Consider the following 20,161-nt stretch of genomic DNA (forward strand, 5'->3'; position numbering starts at 1 on the left):
AACTCCTGAGCTCAAACAATCCGCCCGCCTCAGCCTCCCAAAGTGCTAGGATTACAGGCGTGAGCCACCGCGCCCGGCCACAACTGGAGTTTTTTAAACCCTGTACTATACCTAACCACGTCAGAATCTAGGATTGGGGCCTAGGCATGTGTGTTTTGTAACTTCTCCATGTGTTTCTGATGCACATCCTTGGTTAAGAAATCTGTGTCAGAGAAACTTACTAAACATTAGTCCTGAGGAAGAAGCATTTGTAAATCTTTTGTGAAGATTTACCCATGCTGCCCCTAAACTAACTGGCCCTTTTAATTTTATCTATTTTTAAAAATTTTTCACTGGAACAGATTTGAAATCCTGCTCTAAGACCAGCCTTTTTAAAATTTGCATTTTCCTTTATTACTTTAAAGTAGCCTATGAAAAACAGGAATTGATAGTAGGAGAATATACTTTGCTTTGTGTGAGACAAATTGTTTAAGATTAGAGATTAGAGAAAAATGCGCTCTCTCTGATTCTAACTGATGCTGTTTGCTTCTGTGACCGTGCTTGCTTTTAGTTGTTTGTTAAATGTAGTTAATCAGAAACAGGAATAAGAGCAGGAGCGACTCCATGACAGGCTGAACTTCGTGGAGTAGGCCTAAGTTTCGGTTTTCCCGATACGACACCGCCCTTTCCCCGAAATGACGCTGACCACAATTGGCGCCGACACGAAAATCCCGAGGCTTGGAGCCACTTTTAAGGAGCCAGTCAGGAGCCAACACGATCAGCCACTTTTAAAGGAACCAATGAACTAAGGAGAGGAGGGGGGAAGGTGTGCCCAGCGTGTCGTGTGAAACCTGTGTGTCGTGTGTAAAACAGAAAAAGGTATAAAAGCTTAACCTCTACCCCAAGGCGGAGTCCTAGCCCTTAGAAGAGGCCACTGCGTTGGTGCTCTGGGATTTGGACCCTAGCTCGAGCTAGCCAATAAACTCCTTTGCCATTTGCAGCCTCGGTGACTCTGCCTCTCTGTTCCTGGGGCCGAGGGGAACCGGCTCTAACACCTATATCCATAAGTTTCAGAAAACATTATTATACTTGTCTAGTTTTATGATGTCTATATTAATTTTTTCTCTTGCAGGTGAAAATGAGTTCTTCAGTAAGAAGAAAAGGCAAGCCAGGCAAAGGAGGTGGAAAAGGGTCTTCTAGAGGAGGAAGAGGAGGCAGGAGTCACGCTAGTAAATCTCACGGGGGCGGTGGCGGTGGTGGTGGCGGTGGCGGTGGCGGTGGTGGCAGCGGCAATAGAAAGGCCTCGAATAGAATTTGGGATGATGGAGACGACTTCTGTATCTTCAGTGACTCAAGGCATTCATCCAGGTCATTATAATCTTTAAATGTTTTTAAGTATGGAAACAGTATCAGTTCCTAATGTATGGACAACAGATGGCTAAGAGGAAAAAAAATATGAAGTTATTCTGGTCCATTTAATTGTAAGTCTTATTAAGACTTGGTAGTCCTTCTCTTTGTAACCTTTTCTAAAGGCATGGTGGTAGATAACAGTGTGTGTATGGGTGTGTAGGTTGAAATCTGAAGTTAACTTTAACTCCCACAAGACACTGTGAATTGAGTGTAATACTGCCACTATATCCAATGTTACTGGGAAAGTAAATACTGGAAATGGTGAAAGTAATTAAAATTATTTAAAATGTTCCTAAGGTGTCATAGGTTGATTTTAAAAATTGAAGAGCCCAAAGTGCAACCTGACTATACTCTTTCTAGTTAATGAGCTGTATGTTTTCCAGCCAGATCAGCCATGATTTGATGGTGTTTTATATATGTGGTAAATAGTAACAGATGTCACATCTAGGCTTCTCTCATATTCAACTTTTAGCTAATGAATAAACTATGAGAATTATGGTAATTCTAATGAGTATTTGTTAACATTAAAGATTTTACTACTGCATGTTAAGTCAATGAATCATTTAATGAGGGTGATATGGTCTGAGAAATGTGTTTATGTGATTTCGTTATTGTGCAAACATCATAGAGTGTGCTTAAACAAACCTAGATAAGGTAGTCTACTACACATCAATATAGCCTACTATACCACATTTAGGCAAAATGGTATAACCTATTGTTCCTAGGCTGCAAACCTGTACAGCATGTTACTATATGGAATATTGTAGGCACTTGGAACAAAATGGTATTTGTGTATCTAAACATATCTAACCATTGAAAAAGTACAGTAAAAATATGATATAAAAGATAAAAAATGGGCCAGGCATGATGGCACATGCCTATAATCCCAGCATTTTGGGAGGCCGAGGCGGGAGGATCACTTGAGGCCAGGAGTTCGTGATCAGCCTTGGCAACATTTTAAAAATTAGCTGGGTATGTTGGTATGTGCCTATTGTCGCAGCTACTTCAGAAGCTGAGGCAGGAGGATCACTTAAGCCCAGGAGTTTGAGAGTTCAAGGTATAATGAGCTATGATCAGGCCACTGTACTCTGACAGAGTGAGATCCTGTCTCTAAAAAAAATAAAATAAATAAAATACAGTTGGTCCTCTGTATCTGTGTTTCCGTGCCCATGGGTTCTGCATTCGTGGATTCAACCAACCACAAATTGAAAACATTTAGGGAAAAAAATGAATCATTGGATGGTTATGTCTGTACTGAATATATACAGGCTATATTTCCTTGTCATTATTCCTAAACAATATAGTATAACAATTATTTACATAGCATTTACATTGTATTAAGTATTATAAGTAATCTAGAGATGATTTAAAGTATGCAGGAGGACATGCGTAGGTTATATGCAAACACTAGGCCATTTTCTATTAGGGATTTGAGCATCTGCAGATTTTGGAATCTGAGGGAGGTCTTGGAACCAAGGGACAGATAACCAAGGGACAACTGTATAGTAAATACATAAACTAGTAACATAATCATTTATTATCTTTATCAAGTATTATGTACTGTACGTAATTGTATGTGCTATACTTTTATGTGACTGGTGACACAGTGGGTTTGTTTACACCAACATCACCATAAACACCTGAGTAATGCATCGCGCTGTGATGTTATGACAACTTCGACGTCACTAAGCAATAGGAATTTTCAGCTCCATTATAATCTCTTGGACCACTGTAGTATATGTGGTCCATCATTGACAAAAATGTCATTATGTGGTGCATGACCAGAAAATTCTTATTTACTCTCAAACTGCACTATGAGCTGCTTACCAGAACTTTTAGTGATAGACTTCTTTAAAGCTACACACACACACACACACACACACATACACAGTACACCCTCATTCATGGAATAACTCAACAAAATATTAGTTAGAAAGGAATATAGATGAATGCTGCAGTTTAACTGCATCATATTAGGTTGGTGCAAAAGTAATTGCGGTTTCAGACCATGAATTTTAAGTCATAACTAGGCTCAAACACATCTTTATTAATCAAAATAGGAACCATTACAATCAACACATTTTTGCCAACAAGAAATAAGTTTGTTTATTCCTGTAGTGTAAAAATCCATGCTTCAGGATTTAACAAACTCTTGGAAAGCATTTTCTGCATCCTGCTGGTTGTGGAAGCATTTTCCCTGCAAAAAGTCAAAATGCTTGAAGAAGTGGTAGTCAGTTGGTGAGCGGTCAGATGAATATGGCGGATGAGGCAAAACTTCGTTGCCCAATGCCCAATTCATTCAACTTTTGAAGTGCTGATTGTGCAGCTCACGATCAGGGGTTGTCGTGGCGAAGAATCGGGCCCTTTCTGTTGACCAATGCCGGCTGCAGGCGTTGCAGTTTTTGGTGCCTCTCATCGATTTGCTGAGCATACTTCTCAGATGTAATGGTTTCACCAGGATTCAGAAAGCTGTAGTGGATCGGACTGGCAGCAGACCACCAAACAGTGACCATGACCTTTTTTTGGTGCAAATTTGGCTTTGGGAAGTGCTTTGGAGCTTCTTCTTAGTCCAACTACTGAGCTGGTTGTCGCCAGTTGTCATCATCGTATAAAATCCACTTTTCTTCGCATTTCGCAATCCGATTTAGAAATGTTTCATTGTTGTTGAGTACGATAAGAGAAGAGGATGATTTTTTTTTTTTTTTATTTTTGGTCAGCTCATGAGGCACCCACTTATGGAGCTTTTTTACCTCTCCAATTTGCTTCAAATGCCAAACGACCATAGAATGGTCGATGTTGAGTTCCTCGGCAACTTCTCGTGTAGGTGTAAGAGGATCAGCTTCGATGATTGCTCTCAATTGGTCATTGTCAACTTCCGGTGACCGGCCAGTGCGCTCCTCATCTTCAAGGCTCTTATCTCCTTTGCAAAACTTCTTGAACCACCAGTGCACTATATGTTCATTAGCAGTTCCAGGGCCAAATGCGTTGTTGATGTTGCAAGTTGTCTCTGCTGCTTTACAACCCATTTTGAACTCAAATAAGAAAATCATTTGAATTTGCTTTTTGTCTAACATCATTTCCATAGTCTAAAATAAATATAAAATAAACAGCAAGTAATTTCATTAGCAAAAAAAAAATAAAGTGAGAAATATGCATTAAAGTGATTTATAACATAACCACATTTATTTATGAATGTATTCCAATATCATGGCAAATTTCAACAATGCTAAAACTGCAATTATTTTTGCACCAACCTAATACATGCTTTTAATATAAATGAATTCAACTGTATGTATTTGGAAAAAACTGAAAAAGAGAAGCAAATAGCATTTAAATTGTTTAGCTTTCCACTAAGTGAATCTGGGCCCATAGTGAACAACATATGGAGAGAGGAATCTTATTCCCTCGGTCAATTTCAGTTTCCAAGTATTTGTAGTTTAAATCTCTTGCTGCAGTATGTGATTTTAAGATTTAACTGTATGTTCCCTACATGGTAACATGTTCCCATACACGGTCCCTAAAATAACCAAATAACTTCATCTGATATTCAACCAGAGAATTTACATGTTTTTCCATTCTAGAATAAAAGTGGTCATTTTGGACATTTTGAGAGATAATATATGTCTCAAATTTGCCACCTTTTTAAGGACTCTTTCAGAGTAATTTTAAATTACATTTTTTCACCTTATCTATTGACTTAAGAATCTAACTTCTGGCCAGGCGCGGGGGCTCACGCCTATAATCCTAGCACTCTGGGAGGCCGAGGCGGGCGGATCGTTTGAGCTCAGGAGTTCGAAACCAGCCTGAGCAAGAACGAGACCCCGTCTCTACTAAAAATAGAAAGAAATTAATCGAACAACTAAAAATATATAGAAAAAATTAGCCGAGCATGGTGGCGCATGCCTGTAGTCCCAGCTACTCGGGAGGCTGAAGCAGTAGGATCACTTGAGCCCAGGAGTTTGAGGTTGCTGTGAGCTAAGCTAACGCCACAGCACTCACTCTAGCCAGGGCAACAGAGTGAGACTCTGTCTCAGAAAAAAAAAAGAACCTAACTTCTGAGTTGTCTGCAGCTTCATTGTTTTTCAAAACATAGACATTATAGGTTCCTAGAGTTCTTAGATGTTCATTCATTCAGCAAATATTTACTGATTGCCTACTATGCATCAGGCGCTGTTTTAGGGACTAGAATTACAACAGTTAAGTAAAATATTGTCCTTGTCTTCATAGAAGGGGGTTTGAGGTAGAAAAACCGTAAACAAATATTTAACATATCAGGTGTTAAATGCTATGGAGAAAAATAAAGGAGAGTAAAAGGGGTAGAAATTCCCAAAATAGGGTGGCTATTTTATGTAGAAAATCTCTCTAATCAATGTCACTTGAACAGAGATAAGAAAGTGAAGGAGTAAGCTATGAAGCTATCTGAGGGAAGAACATTCAAGGCAGAGGGAATAGCAAGCCCAAAGTCCTTAAGCCAGGAGTAGGCCTAGAAGGTTTAGGAAATGGCAAAGAACCATGTGGCTAGAGTGGGTAGGCAAGAAGGAGAGTGGTAGGCAGTTAGATCAGAGAGACTAGACTGTATAGGACCTTATGGGCCATTATAAGGACTTTGGCTTTTGTTTTGAATAAGATGAAAAGCCATTGCAGGGTTTGAGGCAAGAGTGTATGACATTATCAGTCACTCTGGCCAGAGTTGCTGCTATTCAATATGTGCCTTTATTTAGAAAATGGTGCCCTTTCCTTTGGACAGTTATAGCCTTACACCAGGATGCATGGTTTGGCACATAGAACATGGACTGGATTTTTCTGTCCCCTTCTCCCTATTCTGCTACCCAGCCAGGAACCTTTGTGTAGTGTACAATTCGTGCATCCATACTCAGTAGCCCTCACTCAGTGTGCTATGTGGAAAATAGACTATGGGGAAGCAGGGAGACCAGTTAGGAGGTGCTCTCCAAGTGGAGATATCAAATAAATAATTTAATGTATAAATCTGGAGTTCAGGAAAAAGATCTAGGCTAGAAACGTAAATGTGTGAGTCTTGTATGAATAAATGGTATCTAAAATTCTGAGACTGGATGAAATCAAATAGAGAAGATATGTGATGTTTAAGCCCTGGGACACTCTAGATTTTAAAGCTAAGAGGATTTGGAATATTCCCAATACAGAAATGATAAATATTTGAGGTGATAGCTATCCTAATTGCCCTGATTGATCATTACACATTGTATGCATGTATCAAAATGTCACATGTACCCCATAAGTATGTACAATTATTATGTATCAGTAATTATTTTAATTTAAAAAATAAATAAAGCTAAAAGAGAGTACGAAAAGCAAACAAAGGGGATTGAGAGAAGGAGTTGCCAGTGAAGTTGGAGAAAAACTAAGAGAGTATGGTTTTTGGAAGCCAAGGGATGAAAATGTTTTAAAGGAGAATATGCAATCAGATTAAATTGGATACTTCAAGGGGACATGCATTTGTAAAAAAAAAAAAAAAAAAAAAAAACTATTTTTTTAGGTCAAGAAAAGTGTGCACTGAGAATTGTCCATTGGGTTTGGCAATATGGATATCATGGGTAACCTTGACAAGAGCTGGATTAGGGGCCAGGTGTGGTGGCTCACGCCTGTAATCCTAGCACTCTGGGAGGCTGAGGCGGGCGGATTGTTTGAGCTCAAGAGTTCGAGACCAGCCTGAGCAAGAGCGAGACTCCACCTCTATTAAAAAAATAGAAAGAAATTAGCTGGACAACTAAAAATATATCGAAAAATTTAGCCAGGCATGGAGGCACATGCCTGTAGTCCCAGCTACTCGGGAAGCTGAGGCAGAAGGATCGCTTGAGCCCAGGAGTTTGAGATTGCTGTGAGCTAGGCTGACACGGCACTCACTCTAGCCCGGGCAACAGAGTGAGACTCTGTCTCAAAAAAAAAAAGAGAGAGCTGTATTAGTACAGTTGGTGGGGAGGAAACCCTGATTGAAGTGTGCTTCAGAGTCAGAGAGAACAAGAAAGAAAGTGAAAACAGAGACAATGATTTTGATAAGCTATTTGAGTTTTACTACAAGGGGGGCAGGAGGAAGAAAGATGGGACAATAGCTATAGGAACATGCAGTCAAGGGAGGATGTGTTTGGTTTGATTTTGTAAGATGGTAGACATTATATAGCATGTTGTAAGCCGACTTGTCTGATCCAAAGGAGAGTGAAGAACTGATGATGTAGAAGGGGGGATAAGTGCTGGAGTGATTTCATTGAGGAGATTAAAGAGATTGAGACATAGTGTACAAATAGAGGGTTTGACTTTAAGATCAAGGATGGTTCATCCTTAGTAACACAGGAGGGTAACAAGGAGGGTAAAGTGTAGGGGTATACAAATAAGTAGGGGATGAGATAGCATGTGAAACTTCTCCCCTTCTCCGTTTTTACCAATCAGGAAATGATCGGACAAATCCAAATTGTTAGAATTTCTACAACGCAGCTGGCATGAGCTCTTCAAAAGAGTCAACGTCAGGAAATAGGGGAACTGTTCTAAATTTAAAGAGTTTGAAAAAAAAACTGAATTTTTTTTTGATTGGCTACTCAATCAAAAAAATCTATAAAGGACGTGATTAGAACAAAATTAGGAAATTTAAATATGGACTGTATATTAGATAATATTGTATTAATATAAAATATCTTAAGAATGATAATAGTATTGTGGTTATGTAAGATTAAATCTCTGTTCTCAGGAAATACATGCTGAAGTATTTAAGGGTGAATATGATGTCTACAGCTTACATTCAGATGGTTTTCATCAATGTATAAATATACGTGTACATGGAGAGCGGCATATATAGAGGCATATAAGTATGCATATAGAGAGAGGTAGAATGAGGAAGAGAAACATGCGCGAGTATGTATGTACATGCATATATGTATGGCAAATGTTAACAATTGGTGAATCTAGGTAAAAGGATTATTTCTGAATGTTTAAAATTTTTCAAAACAAAAAATTAGGGGAAATGATGGATTTGGGGTAACACTTCAGAAGTGGTTAAAAACTCTAATTGATTCAATTTTTTCCTCTGCTACCCAGTTTTGCAAGTGTAACTGTGTGGTTCTTTTCAAAGTCTCAATAATATGTTGAATTGTAAATAAAGAGAAATTTTCTTCCATTTCCCCCCAAATTGAAAATTTTTAAAAATATATATTTTACAAATTGGCACACTGAGACAAGATTTGTGAAAATTTATAATGAAATGTGCCAAAGAAAAAAGTGAAATTGATGAATTAATGAATAAAGTTAAACTTTAGAACTTATTGTTTTAAATATTTAAGAGTCCCTAAAAAATCTAAATTACAACAATGAAAGATTGGTGGAAAAAATTCAATAAATCTATATATGTAACCATTTGAAGTTATGTTATAGGAGAATATTTAATTTTAGGGAAAGATCAGTGCTATTTGATAAAAAATAAAGCAAATTATAAAAGATTGCATATGCTGTATCAGTATATTAAAAATATATATGAAACAGAATAATGCGATTGGGGTGACTTTTGTTTTCTTTGTTCTTTACTTTTCTACAGTGAGCATGTGTTTATTATTATTATTTTTATAATCAGGAAATAATGGTAATTTGAATATTTGAAGAATAGGGCCTAATATTCACAAGAAAGATGGAACTCAATTGTTTTCAGATTGGGTACCTAATATAGAATGAAATAAATACTCTTTGTGTGTAGCTTATTTCTTCATAGCCCTATAGTGCAGAGGGAGAGTCATCATTAGCATTGCTTTGTCCAGAGGATTCTTGGGTTAGTGAATCCAGATTCAGTGATTAAGAATTTGATCAGTTTTTTCCAGCAGTTCCAATATAATGAAGTCTGATAAATACTATAGAACTGTGGTCCCCAACCCAAATACCATAGAATAGAACTACAGTTCCCCCACCCCCTTTTCTGGCTATGAACCGGGTGGCATAGCAGGAGGTGAGTGGTGGTTGAGCAGGGAAGCGTCATCTGTATTTACAGCCACTCCCCATCGCCGGCATCACTGCATAAGCTCCACCTCCTGTCAGATCAGCAGCATTAGATTCTCACAGGAGCACAAACCCTACTGTAAACTGTTGCATGCGAGGGATCTAGGTTGCTCGCTCCTTATGAGAATCTAATGCCTGATGATCTGAGGTGGAGCCGAGGTGGTGATGCTAGTGCTGGGGAGCGGCTGCAAATAGATTATCATTAGCAGAGAGGTTTGACTGCACAATAAATGTAATGTGCTTGAATCATCCCAAAACCACCCCTCAGCCCCAGGCCATGGAAAAATTGTCTGCCATGAAACCAGTCCCTGGTGCCAAAAAGGTTGGGGACCACTACTGTAGAAAATGGAGAATCTCTTTACATTCATTGTCATCTTTTGTAAGATACTTGACCATCTAGTTTGTGTTGTACATATTTGGGGACTCTGAAGAGAGTGTGAAAGTTCTGATCACAAGTAAGTGTGCAATTTTCCTCCGTGTCCTTTGCAGACCTAGCAACAGCAGCATAAGCAAAGGAGAGGCGCGCCCCAAATGGAAACCCAAAGCCAAAGTGCCCCTTCAGACTCTACACATGACTTCTGAGAATCAAGAGAAAGTGAAGGCTCTTCTCCGAGACCTGCAGGAACAAGATGTTGATGCTGGATCTGAGTAAATTATTTTATTTGAGTAAATTATTATGTTAAGAAAGATGTGGCCGCAGTGTAAAGATCCTATGAGTCTTTGGAATACTGTATCAACACTGATCCTGTTATGGCTATATAATTAGTTGAAAGTGAGCCAAGAGAAATACACGAAGAATTATTCAGCCATGGTCTTAGAGTGTTTGTTCTGCAACACCCATGAGCAATAATATAGATTGCTCTCTCTGGGAGGCCGAGGCGGGCAGATTGTTTGAGCTCAGGAGTTCGAAACCAGCCTGAGCAAGAGTGAGACCCCATCTCTACTAAAAATAGAAAAAAATTAATTGGACAACTAAAAATATATAGAAAAAATTAGCCAGCATGGTGGTACATGCCTGTAGTCCCAGCTACTCGGGAGGCTGAGGCAGGAGGATCACTTGAGCCCAGGAGTATGAGGTTGCTGTGAGCTAGGATGACGCCACGACACTCTAGCCGGGGCAACACGGTGAGACTCTGTCTCAAATAATAATAATAATAATAATAATATAGATTGCTTTTTTATCTTTATTTTTTTTCCAGGACAGTACTAATATGGATTCAGTAGTTGCTTTATCTATAACCATCCAAATAAAACCTTGCAACAAACAAGTAGAACTGTTGTTCTAGTATCAAATACTGAGTTGGTCAGATAAAGTCTTAAGATTCATTTTCATGACCATCTGCCTAAGAGAAGCAGCTTTTACTTTTAAATCTTAGTCTTTCCCCACACCCCCAATTGCATTTTGACTCTTTTGCTTTGTGATTTCATTTGGAGAAGTTAATTTTTTCTATTTTCCATAATTAACTAGCGGTTAGTCTTGAACAGCTCCATTTCCATCCTATGTATAAATCTCTTATCTGTCTCAGATTTAGGAAAGAGGATTATGCTGCAAATCTAAAAATCAGGGATATTTTTTATGGATGAGAAGAGAGACAGGATAGCCAAGGTTTCTATCGTTAAGAACACAGGCTCTGGGGTCAGACTGCCTTGGGTAAAATTTCTAGTTGCTCCTTACTGTGTACCCTCAGACAGTTACTAATCCTCTCTTTTTAGTTGATCATCTGAAAAATGGAGATTCCAATAGTACCCGTTGGAGTTACTTGGAAAATTAAAAGAGTTAATACATACAGAACACTTAACACAGTACCTGGCATTGAATAAATGTCTGATAAATGTTAATTGCCAAGATATAAATTAACAGTTCAATCAATGAAAGATTAAATAAGCAAGTGAAGAATAGTCAGGAACCTATGTCCTTGGCTCCTTGAATTAAATTCTTAGACCCTTGCTAACTTTGTCTTTAAAGTAAGTAGAAATTGTTATCTAATACATGAAAATGTTACCTTTGCTAGAAGAGGCATTTCTGGGGAGGAGGAAGATGATGAGCCTGAATGTTGTGATGATGAGCGGTACTGGCCAGCTGGACAAGAACCTTCCCTTGTTCCTGACCCCGATCCTTTGGAATATGCCGGCTCAGCCCCAGCGGAGCCTCGTATTCCAGAACGTACAGTATCGCCATTTGCAGTGCAAAAACTTTCCAGGTGATTGCTTTCATCATTTATGGGAGTTAGGGAGGAATTCAAGGAAAGTGAAATCACATAAATCCAACTACCCCTTCTTGTGCACTTTCTTATAAATGGGTTCCAGCAGGCCTGATATGCCTAATATTCTATTTTACAGGATGGGGGGAGATTAAGGAGGGTTTAGTATTAATATTATCAGGGATGCTTTTTCAAAATATGAGCCCTACCTATATATAGTTATAATTCAATATAAGCATATTTAAATGAATTTCACTTCAGTGATGGGATATTACTTTGTACATGTCTTTTTGTCATGTTTTGCCTTTGACAGGTATGGTTTTCATATTGAACACTGTCAAGCAGCCCTGAGGATTTGTGATGGAGATGTGGGGGCATCACTAGAGCTTCTGCTTACCCAGTGTTTTTCAGAGACATTTGGAGAGAGGATGAAGCTCTCTGAAGCAGTCGACCATATATGCTTGGATGAGTGTGTGGAACAGCGGCAGGAAGAGGCATTTGCTCTCAAGTCAATCTGTGGAGAAAAATTTATAGAAAGAATTCAGAACAGAGTCTGGACCATTGGATTAGAACTGGAGTATTTGACAAATAAATTCTGCAAATTCAAGCAAAGGGATAGTACCAAAAATGTACAAGAGACTGCACTTGAAGTCTGTAAATTTTACCTCAAAGGAAATTGCAAATTTGGATCAAAATGCAAATTCAAACATGAAGTGCCCCCAGATCAAATTGTTGGAAGAATAGAAAGAAATGTGGATGATTCTCATCTTAATGCTAATGAAGATGCATCTTTTTTATATGAACTTGAAATTCGATTTTGTAAAGACCACAAATATCCCTACCAAGCTCCCCTTGTGGCATTTTATTCCACCAATGAGAATCTACCTCTGGCTTGCCGTTTACATATTTCTGAGTTCCTTTACAGCAAGGCCTTGACATTTGCAGAAACTTCGGAACCCGCTGTATATTCTTTAATAACTCTTTTAGAGGAAGAATCAGAAATAGTCAAGTTACTAACAAATACCCATCACAAGTATAGCGTTCCTCCTGTGAACTTTCTGCCAGTATCCTCTGGGACCAGAATAAATAATCCTGCCTATCATAAACCAGTGATTCCAAATAATTCTTTTGTTTCGAATCAAATTCCGGAAGGTATGTAAGGCATTGATCACGTGAAGGGCATTGTGGAGAGGGGCATTCAGAATAGGATGATGGATTTAGAAGTCAAGCTTCTGAGGCTGGTGTAGGATCACCCAGTGATCTTGAGCAAGTCGTTCAGTCCCACGGGCAAAGGGAATGAGAATCCCCTCAACTGTCATCATGCCTGTCTTTAATTGTGAGGCCCAATTGTGTCACTGTTTTGGGGTTCCCTGAATTGAAAGTTTGCAGGGGTATATAAATTTTTTTAGCTGTATTAAATCTGAGGGTTGGAAGACCCTTAAGGCACCTTCTCAGAAAATCTGTTTCATTTAATTCATTTGGTTTCATATGTTTACTCCTTATACTGTAATCTGGTATTACTTTCAAATGAGTTTAGAGATACTTTTCTTTCTATACCACTGCTTTTAGTATACTAGACCCCCAACATTCATTACAATAGGGCTATCTTTATGAATTCCTAAATTCTTAAATAAAGAAATGCTTGGCCAGGCATAGTGGCTCACACCTGTAATCCTAGCACTTTGGGAAGCTGAGGCAGAAGGATCACTTGAGGTCAGGATTTTGAGACCAGCCTGAGCAAGAGCGAGACCCATCTCTACAAAAAATATAAAAATTAGCCAAGCTTGGTGTCACATGCCTGTGGTCCCAGCGACTGGGAAGGCTGAGGCAAGACAATTGCTTAAGCCCAGAAGTTTGAGGTTGCAGTGAGCTATGATGATGCCACTGCACTCTAGCCCAGGAGATAGAGCAAGACGCTGTCTCAAAAAAAAAAAATTAGCTTGAGCAAGCTTCTGGTTTTGTCCAGGTCTGGATTTGCTGTGCAGATTCTTACACCACAAGCAAACCCCTTTTCAGCTTTTATAAAGAATTATCTCCTATTTGTTGCCATCTTTCTTCTAGAGAAACAAAAGTTCTTGTTATTTCACAGGAGTTCCTGGGTAAATGTCAATAAGTAGAGAACAGTGAGATGTGGATGCTGGACCGTTAGCTAAGGTCACTCACAGCCACCTGACTCACTCCCATATGCCAGCTTCTAGCACATGGGATTCAAATGTCTTCCTTGGGGAATGACAAATTATGTGTCATGGACTTTAAAAAAAAAAAATAACAGCTTGATTGAGATAAAATTTACATACCCTAAAATTTACCCTGTTACAGTATACAATTCAATGGTTTTTAGTATATTTATAGAGTTGTGCAAACATCACCACCTTCTAATTCCAGGACATTGTCATCATCTCAGAAAAAAATCCTGTACTCATTAGAAATCTCTCCTTATTTCCCCCTTTCTCCAGCCCCTGACAACCACTAATCTGTAGTCTATCACTATGGATTTGCCTATTTTGGACATTGCATAGGAATCATACATAGTAGAAAGCCTCAGCTTGGAAAGAAAAAAAAAGGAATCATACAATATGTGGCTTTTGAGACTGGCTTCTTTCACTTAGCATAATGTGTTCAGGTTCATCCATGTCCTAGCATGTATCAGTATTTCATTCTTTTTTATTACTGAATAATATTCCATTAGGTGGACATACCACATTTTGTTTGATTCACCATTTGATAGACATTTGGGTTGTTTTGTGTCATGGAATTTTGGGGACACTTGCAAATAGTTGAAACATTCACTGTTAATTCCTTGAATGTTAATTCCTTTGTTTTTCATTTGGTTTAACAATAACCACTTATACTTGATTAAAGTTTATTTGAGGATGCATTTTAAGTTCTTTAGCAGTAGAAGTAGTAGTATTCACTTGAATGAACCTACTTTATTCAAGCTTTAACCTTTCCCTCCATTTTATGATTTTGTTGTTACTTTGTTAAGCAGTGACTTTCCCCCTTTGCTAAAGAAAGGGCTCCATATTGAAAATGTTTCCTTTTATTTCCTTTAAGTTGAAAAAGAATCAGAACCTGAGGAGGAGGCAGATGAGGATGAAGGTCCTGCACCAGTTATAGTTGAGAATGAAAGCTATGTGAACCTTAAGAAAAAGATTTCCAAAAGATATGACTGGCAGGCAAAGTCAGTACATGCTGAAAATGGTAAAATCTGCAAGCAGTTCCGAATAAAACAGGTAGGGCATGCTGAGAGAATGACTAGCAACTCCCTAATGTCTGGATAAAGTCGTGAGGAATTAGGAAGCTTTGGCTGCTCTCCTTTGTATCCTTTTGGTTCTCTTTTACCGAGTGTTCAAAGTTTCTACTTGCCACAGCAAACGGGTGCATGTGCTAGATGGTTTTGGAAAATTCTACAGCTTGTAAATAGCAAATGCACACATATGTACCAAATATTCTCCAAATCATGTGCTTTAGGTGCTATGACAGACAATCTGATATGTTAAAGGAATGTTAATACTGTGATTTGGAGAGGTGCACAGTGGTGCACACCTGTAGCCTCAACTACTCGGGAGGCTGAGGTGGGAGGATCGCTTGAGGTCAGCCTGGTCAACATAGTGAGACCCTGTCTCTACAAAATATTTTAAAAATTAGCTGGGCGTGGTGGCATACACCTGTAGTTTTAGCTACTCAGAAGGCTTAGGCAGGAGGATCCCTTGAGCCCAGGAATTTGAAGTTGCATCGAGCTATGATCATGCCACTGCACTTTACCTTGGGTGACAGAGTGAGACCCTGTCTCAAAAAAATATATATTGCTATTAATTAATTAAAATTAAAAATTCAATTCCTCAGTAGCACTATCCACATTTCAAGTGCTCAATAGCCACATGTGGCTAACAGTTGCTATATTGGACAGTGCAGGTATACAGACTCTTGCTAGGAAGAGCTGGATAGGTGCTAAGGAAGAGGAGTTTATTTCACTTACAAGATCTTACAGTTTATTCGGATGTGGGAAAATTATATACATTCCACAGCTTATTCTGGCTGATTCTCTGAGCAACCTTCTAACTAAAGTCATCTGCACCTGATCCCAATAAATCTCTACAATTTCTGCCTCTGAATAAATTGTTAAAGGAAGACCAGAAAGGGTGGGTCTAACTATGGAATCTTGATACAGAGCTTTATGAAAGGTGATTAAAAGTAACCAACTGATGCCCTGTCTTTGATTTTATTAGGCTTCCAGACAGTTCCAGTCTATTTTGCAAGAAAGACAATCACTACCTGCCTGGGAAGAAAGAGAAAACATTCTTAAATTGCTGAGCAAGCACCAAGTGGTTGTCATAAGTGGTATGACCGGGTAAGAATGCAGTTTATACATAATGCAACTTCTGTCTGTAAATATTATATGTACTCTGGTTATCATAACCAGTTCTACTTCTAAAAAACCTGTAGCTGAGGTTATGTGCACTTTTTCCTATCAAATATTAAATAATATTTCATAAAGGCTGTTATTGCAACTTCTGTAGCCAACAGAGCCAAATTACTAGAAACAAAAACAAAACTCAGAAATCTATCTAGGAATTTACAGACATTGTATACCTCTACCCTGAGACAATTTTAAGGCAAGGGATCCGGCTGAAGACTTTTAACAAGGCCCATTTTTAAATCGAAAGGGTAGTTCTCGAACATTTAGCTTGAAAGCTTTTAATCTTCTGAATTTATTCTGATTTCCTTATATTTTTATTTTTCTTTTAAGAACAAGTTAAGGTGCCTTATTTTTCCTATTTCACACTCTCCATATATTATGCAAACCTATTAAGTAGGGGCAAGTTGCAGGCCTAATTTAGTTCTTTATTCAAGAGTATACAGTTTAATAATTACATCTGTGCTCAGGCTCACTGATATAGTAGTACTCCTGTATCTTCTAGTTTATCTTTTTAACCTCAGTCTAATTATAGCGAAATCAATATATATCAAAATATAAAATATTTTAAAAATCATAAACTAATACTCCTTCTTTAGGATTCATATGTAGAGTTCACATTCCTAGAGACATTTACAGACCTTAATCTGATGTCTGTTCAATAGTCCCAATTTTACAAATGATACAAAACTATTATTCGATTGCCCTTTTAATCTGAGTGCAAATTCCTAGAATCGCTCAGCTCTAGGTAATAAGTCAGTAGGTAATTTTAGAAGATAACATGGAGGTAAACAACTTTATTCTAATTAGCTTTATTACTTTCTTCATTGCATATGATTGCTTCTTAACTAGCCCTTGAAAACTTCATTTTACGACTTATTTGTTTTGACATACAGATGTGGGAAAACTACACAGATTCCACAGTTTATTCTGGATGATTCTCTGAACGGGCCACCTGACAAGGTGGCTAATATCGTCTGTACCCAACCCCGAAGAATCTCTGCCATCTCTGTTGCTGAACGTGTTGCTAAAGAAAGAGCAGAGAGAGTGGGTCTGACCGTGGGATACCAGATTCGGTTAGAAAGTGTCAAGGTTTGTATGCTCTGTTTATTTCCTGGTAATAGAAATTTATAATTTTCAGCTTTCATCTATAAGTATATATATATATAAAGAGTTTTGTGGGTCAGGAGATTCATGGGCAATTTAGAATATAACCTCTCAGGTTATTTTATATTAACCTTTGGTAGGGCTGAAGTCCTTTTAGAAATATTTTGGTATAAGAACTCTTACTTGGGCCGGGTGCAGCGGCTCACGCCTGTAATCCTAGCACTCTGGGAAGCCGAAGAGGATGGATCGTTTGAGCTCAGGAGTTCGAGACCAGCCTGAGCAAGAGTGAGACCCCATCTCTACTAAAAATAGAAAGAAATTAGCTGGACAATTAAAATATATATATAGAAAAAATTAGCCAGGCATAGTGGTGCATGCCTGTAGTCCCAGCTACTCGGGAGGCTGAGGCAGAAGGATCGCTTGAGCCCAGGAGTTTGAGGTTGCTGTGAGCTAGGCTGATGCCACGGCACTCTAGCCTGGACAACAGAGTGAGACTCTGTCTCAAAAAAAAAAAAAAACTCTTACTTGGTTGTACTAAATTTTTTTAGTCTTTATTGACAGAAGTGATCATAAATGCTGTTTTGCTCTTGAACCCAGAAATTAATCTACTTAATCAAATAGGAGCAAATTCAGAATTGATTTCATCACTCACTTTTTTTGTTTTATAATAATTATTCAATGTTTTTTATGAAAATCTTAAAATTTTGATATGAAGTAGAAAGGCTTTTGTTATTGTCCCCAGCAAGAAACTACATTTAGTATGGTTTCATGGTAAAGGAACTGCTGGGGTTTTTAATATTCTTTATCCCCATTCAAAATGGCTTGCCAGTAAAGTGTTTCCTTTTTTCAAAACTTTCATTAATGCCTTATATTGCCCTTTAATGTTTAAGTCCTCAGCTACCAGACTATTGTACTGCACCACAGGAGTGCTGCTGAGAAGGCTAGAAGGAGATACGGCTCTACACGGAGTCTCCCATATCATTGTTGATGAGGTTCATGAGAGGACAGAAGAAAGGTAAAACAAAGATTTTCCCAATGAAATACCCTCACACAGAAAATGAAGACATGGCTGAACAAATTTTGTCCTGCTTCCAATTCATTTTTATAGAGTTAGTGATGGTAATTTGCCATAGAGAAGGCCTAAGTTAGAGATGAGGAACTGCTTTCCTGATCTCCAGGGTCTGTAACACTAAAAATGCTAGGAGAGCACATGTTCATCACTGGAAGAGTTATCTTATTAGATGGAGTTATCCTATGAGGTTAGAAGGGATGCTTCACACCCTCCTAGGCATTATGCTAAGTTGAATACTGTACTTAGTAGGAATAACAGATGTATGCATGCTATAGCTGATGGATTGGTCAGTATGAGCTTCCTTCTTTGCTCATTTGGTTCGTCATTCAGTCCTGACATTCATTCATATATTTATTGAGCCTGTATGATGCTCCCACTGGTATAATAGGTGCTGGGATACAATGGTAAACAAGCATGTATGATTCCACCTCATCTCTTATAGTCTGGTATGAAAAATAAATAATAAACAAGTAAACAATTAAATATATAATTGCAAATTTGAATAAGTACTATGAAGGAATAAACAGGATGCTATCTTTGGAGGGAGAGACCTATAAGATGATCAGAGATTGTATTTCTGAAAAGATGACATTTAAATTGAAATCTGAAATATGAGAGGGAGTCCCCTATGACAAATAGGGGCAAGGACAGCATGTGTGAAGATTCTGTAGTGAGACACAGCTTAATGAGTCCAGAAACTGAAGCAAGGCCAGTGCAGTTGGTGCGTAGTAAATGAGGGGAAAGCAGCCGGGGGAAGAAACAGTAGGAGCCAGATCTTCCAGGGCCTTATGCACCATGGATAAAAAAGCATTTGGATTTTATTTTATGGAATTAAAAGTCATTAAAGGGTAAGGCATAAAATCAAAATTGTTGGCTGGGTGCAGTGGCGCACATCTGTAATCCTAGTACTTTGGGAGGCTGAGGTAAGAGGATTGCTTAGGCCAGGAGTTCAAGACCAGCCTGAGCAAGAGCAAGACCACACCTCTATAAAAAGTAGAAAACTTAGCCACGAGTGGTAGCATGCACCTGTAGTCCCAGGTGCCTCTACTTGAGAGGCTGAGGCAGGAGGATCACTTGAGCCCAGGAGTTTGTGGTTGCCATGAGCTATGATGATGCCACTGTACTGTAACCTGTATGACAGAGCAAGACCCTGTCTCAAACAAACAAAACAAAACAGAAAAATCAAAATTCTGCCCAGATGGAGTGACATGTGCCTGTAGTCCCAGCTTTTGGGGAGGCAGGAAGATCACTTGAGTCCAGAAGTTCAAGGCTGTAGGGCACTAAGATCACACCGTGAACAGCATTCCAGCCTTGGCAATATAGCAAGATCCCCATCTCTTAAAAAAATTTTAAAAATCAAGATTCTCAGTAGTGAGAAAAGGCCGGGTAGATAGATGGCATTAATCATGGTTTGTTATGTGGACCATAGCCCAGAGCAGTAAAAAAATAAATAAATAAATAAACTAGTGGGAAAAGAAAGTCTTGTGAAAATTATAAGGTTTTCCCAAAAAGTACTATACTATTATAAATATCTTGAGAAAAAGAAAGGAAGTCTAAGTAAACTTGATGAAGTGATAAGAAAGCAGAAAATAGCAAATAGCAAAACTTGAAGGGGAAAAAAGGAAACAAACTTAAAGAGAGGCCCTAGCTACTGTTGATGAAATAAATATTTTTAAGAACTGAGCAGGGAAAACATACAACCAGAAGATTATTAGAAGAAATAAATACTCTAGCATACTAGTAAATAAGAAATATGAAGTAATTAGACACTAAAGAAAAGTAGACTTTTAGATAAAAAGGATGGATCAAAATAAAAAGAAATAATTGCTAGAACAAGACAATAATAAATCTTTTTTTTTGAGACAGAGTCTCACTGTGTTGCCCGGGCTAGAGTGCCGTGGCATCATCCTAGCTCACAGCAACCTCAAACTCCTGAGCTCAAGCGATCCTCCTGCCTCAGCCTCC

At 38.4% G+C, this 20,161-nt stretch overlaps 1 protein-coding gene across 1 annotated transcript in view; it reads left to right on the forward strand.

Moving 5' to 3' along the window:
* DHX57 (DEAH (Asp-Glu-Ala-Asp/His) box polypeptide 57) overlaps nucleotides 1–20,161 on the forward strand; it is a 60,142-nt gene that overhangs the window by 8,502 nt on the left and 31,479 nt on the right. Inside the window, 8 exon segments of the mRNA XM_012653807.1 lie at nucleotides 1,112–1,347; nucleotides 9,889–10,047; nucleotides 11,412–11,600; nucleotides 11,914–12,752; nucleotides 14,655–14,833; nucleotides 15,830–15,951; nucleotides 16,914–17,109; nucleotides 18,015–18,139. Of these exon segments, the coding sequence (XP_012509261.1) occupies nucleotides 1,118–1,347; nucleotides 9,889–10,047; nucleotides 11,412–11,600; nucleotides 11,914–12,752; nucleotides 14,655–14,833; nucleotides 15,830–15,951; nucleotides 16,914–17,109; nucleotides 18,015–18,139 (2,039 nt within the window). The 5' untranslated portion in view covers nucleotides 1,112–1,117.

Source organism: Propithecus coquereli, unplaced genomic scaffold (genome assembly GCF_000956105.1).
Source record: "Propithecus coquereli isolate 6110/MARCELLA unplaced genomic scaffold, Pcoq_1.0 Scaffold43, whole genome shotgun sequence".
NCBI lineage: Eukaryota > Metazoa > Chordata > Mammalia > Primates > Indriidae > Propithecus > Propithecus coquereli.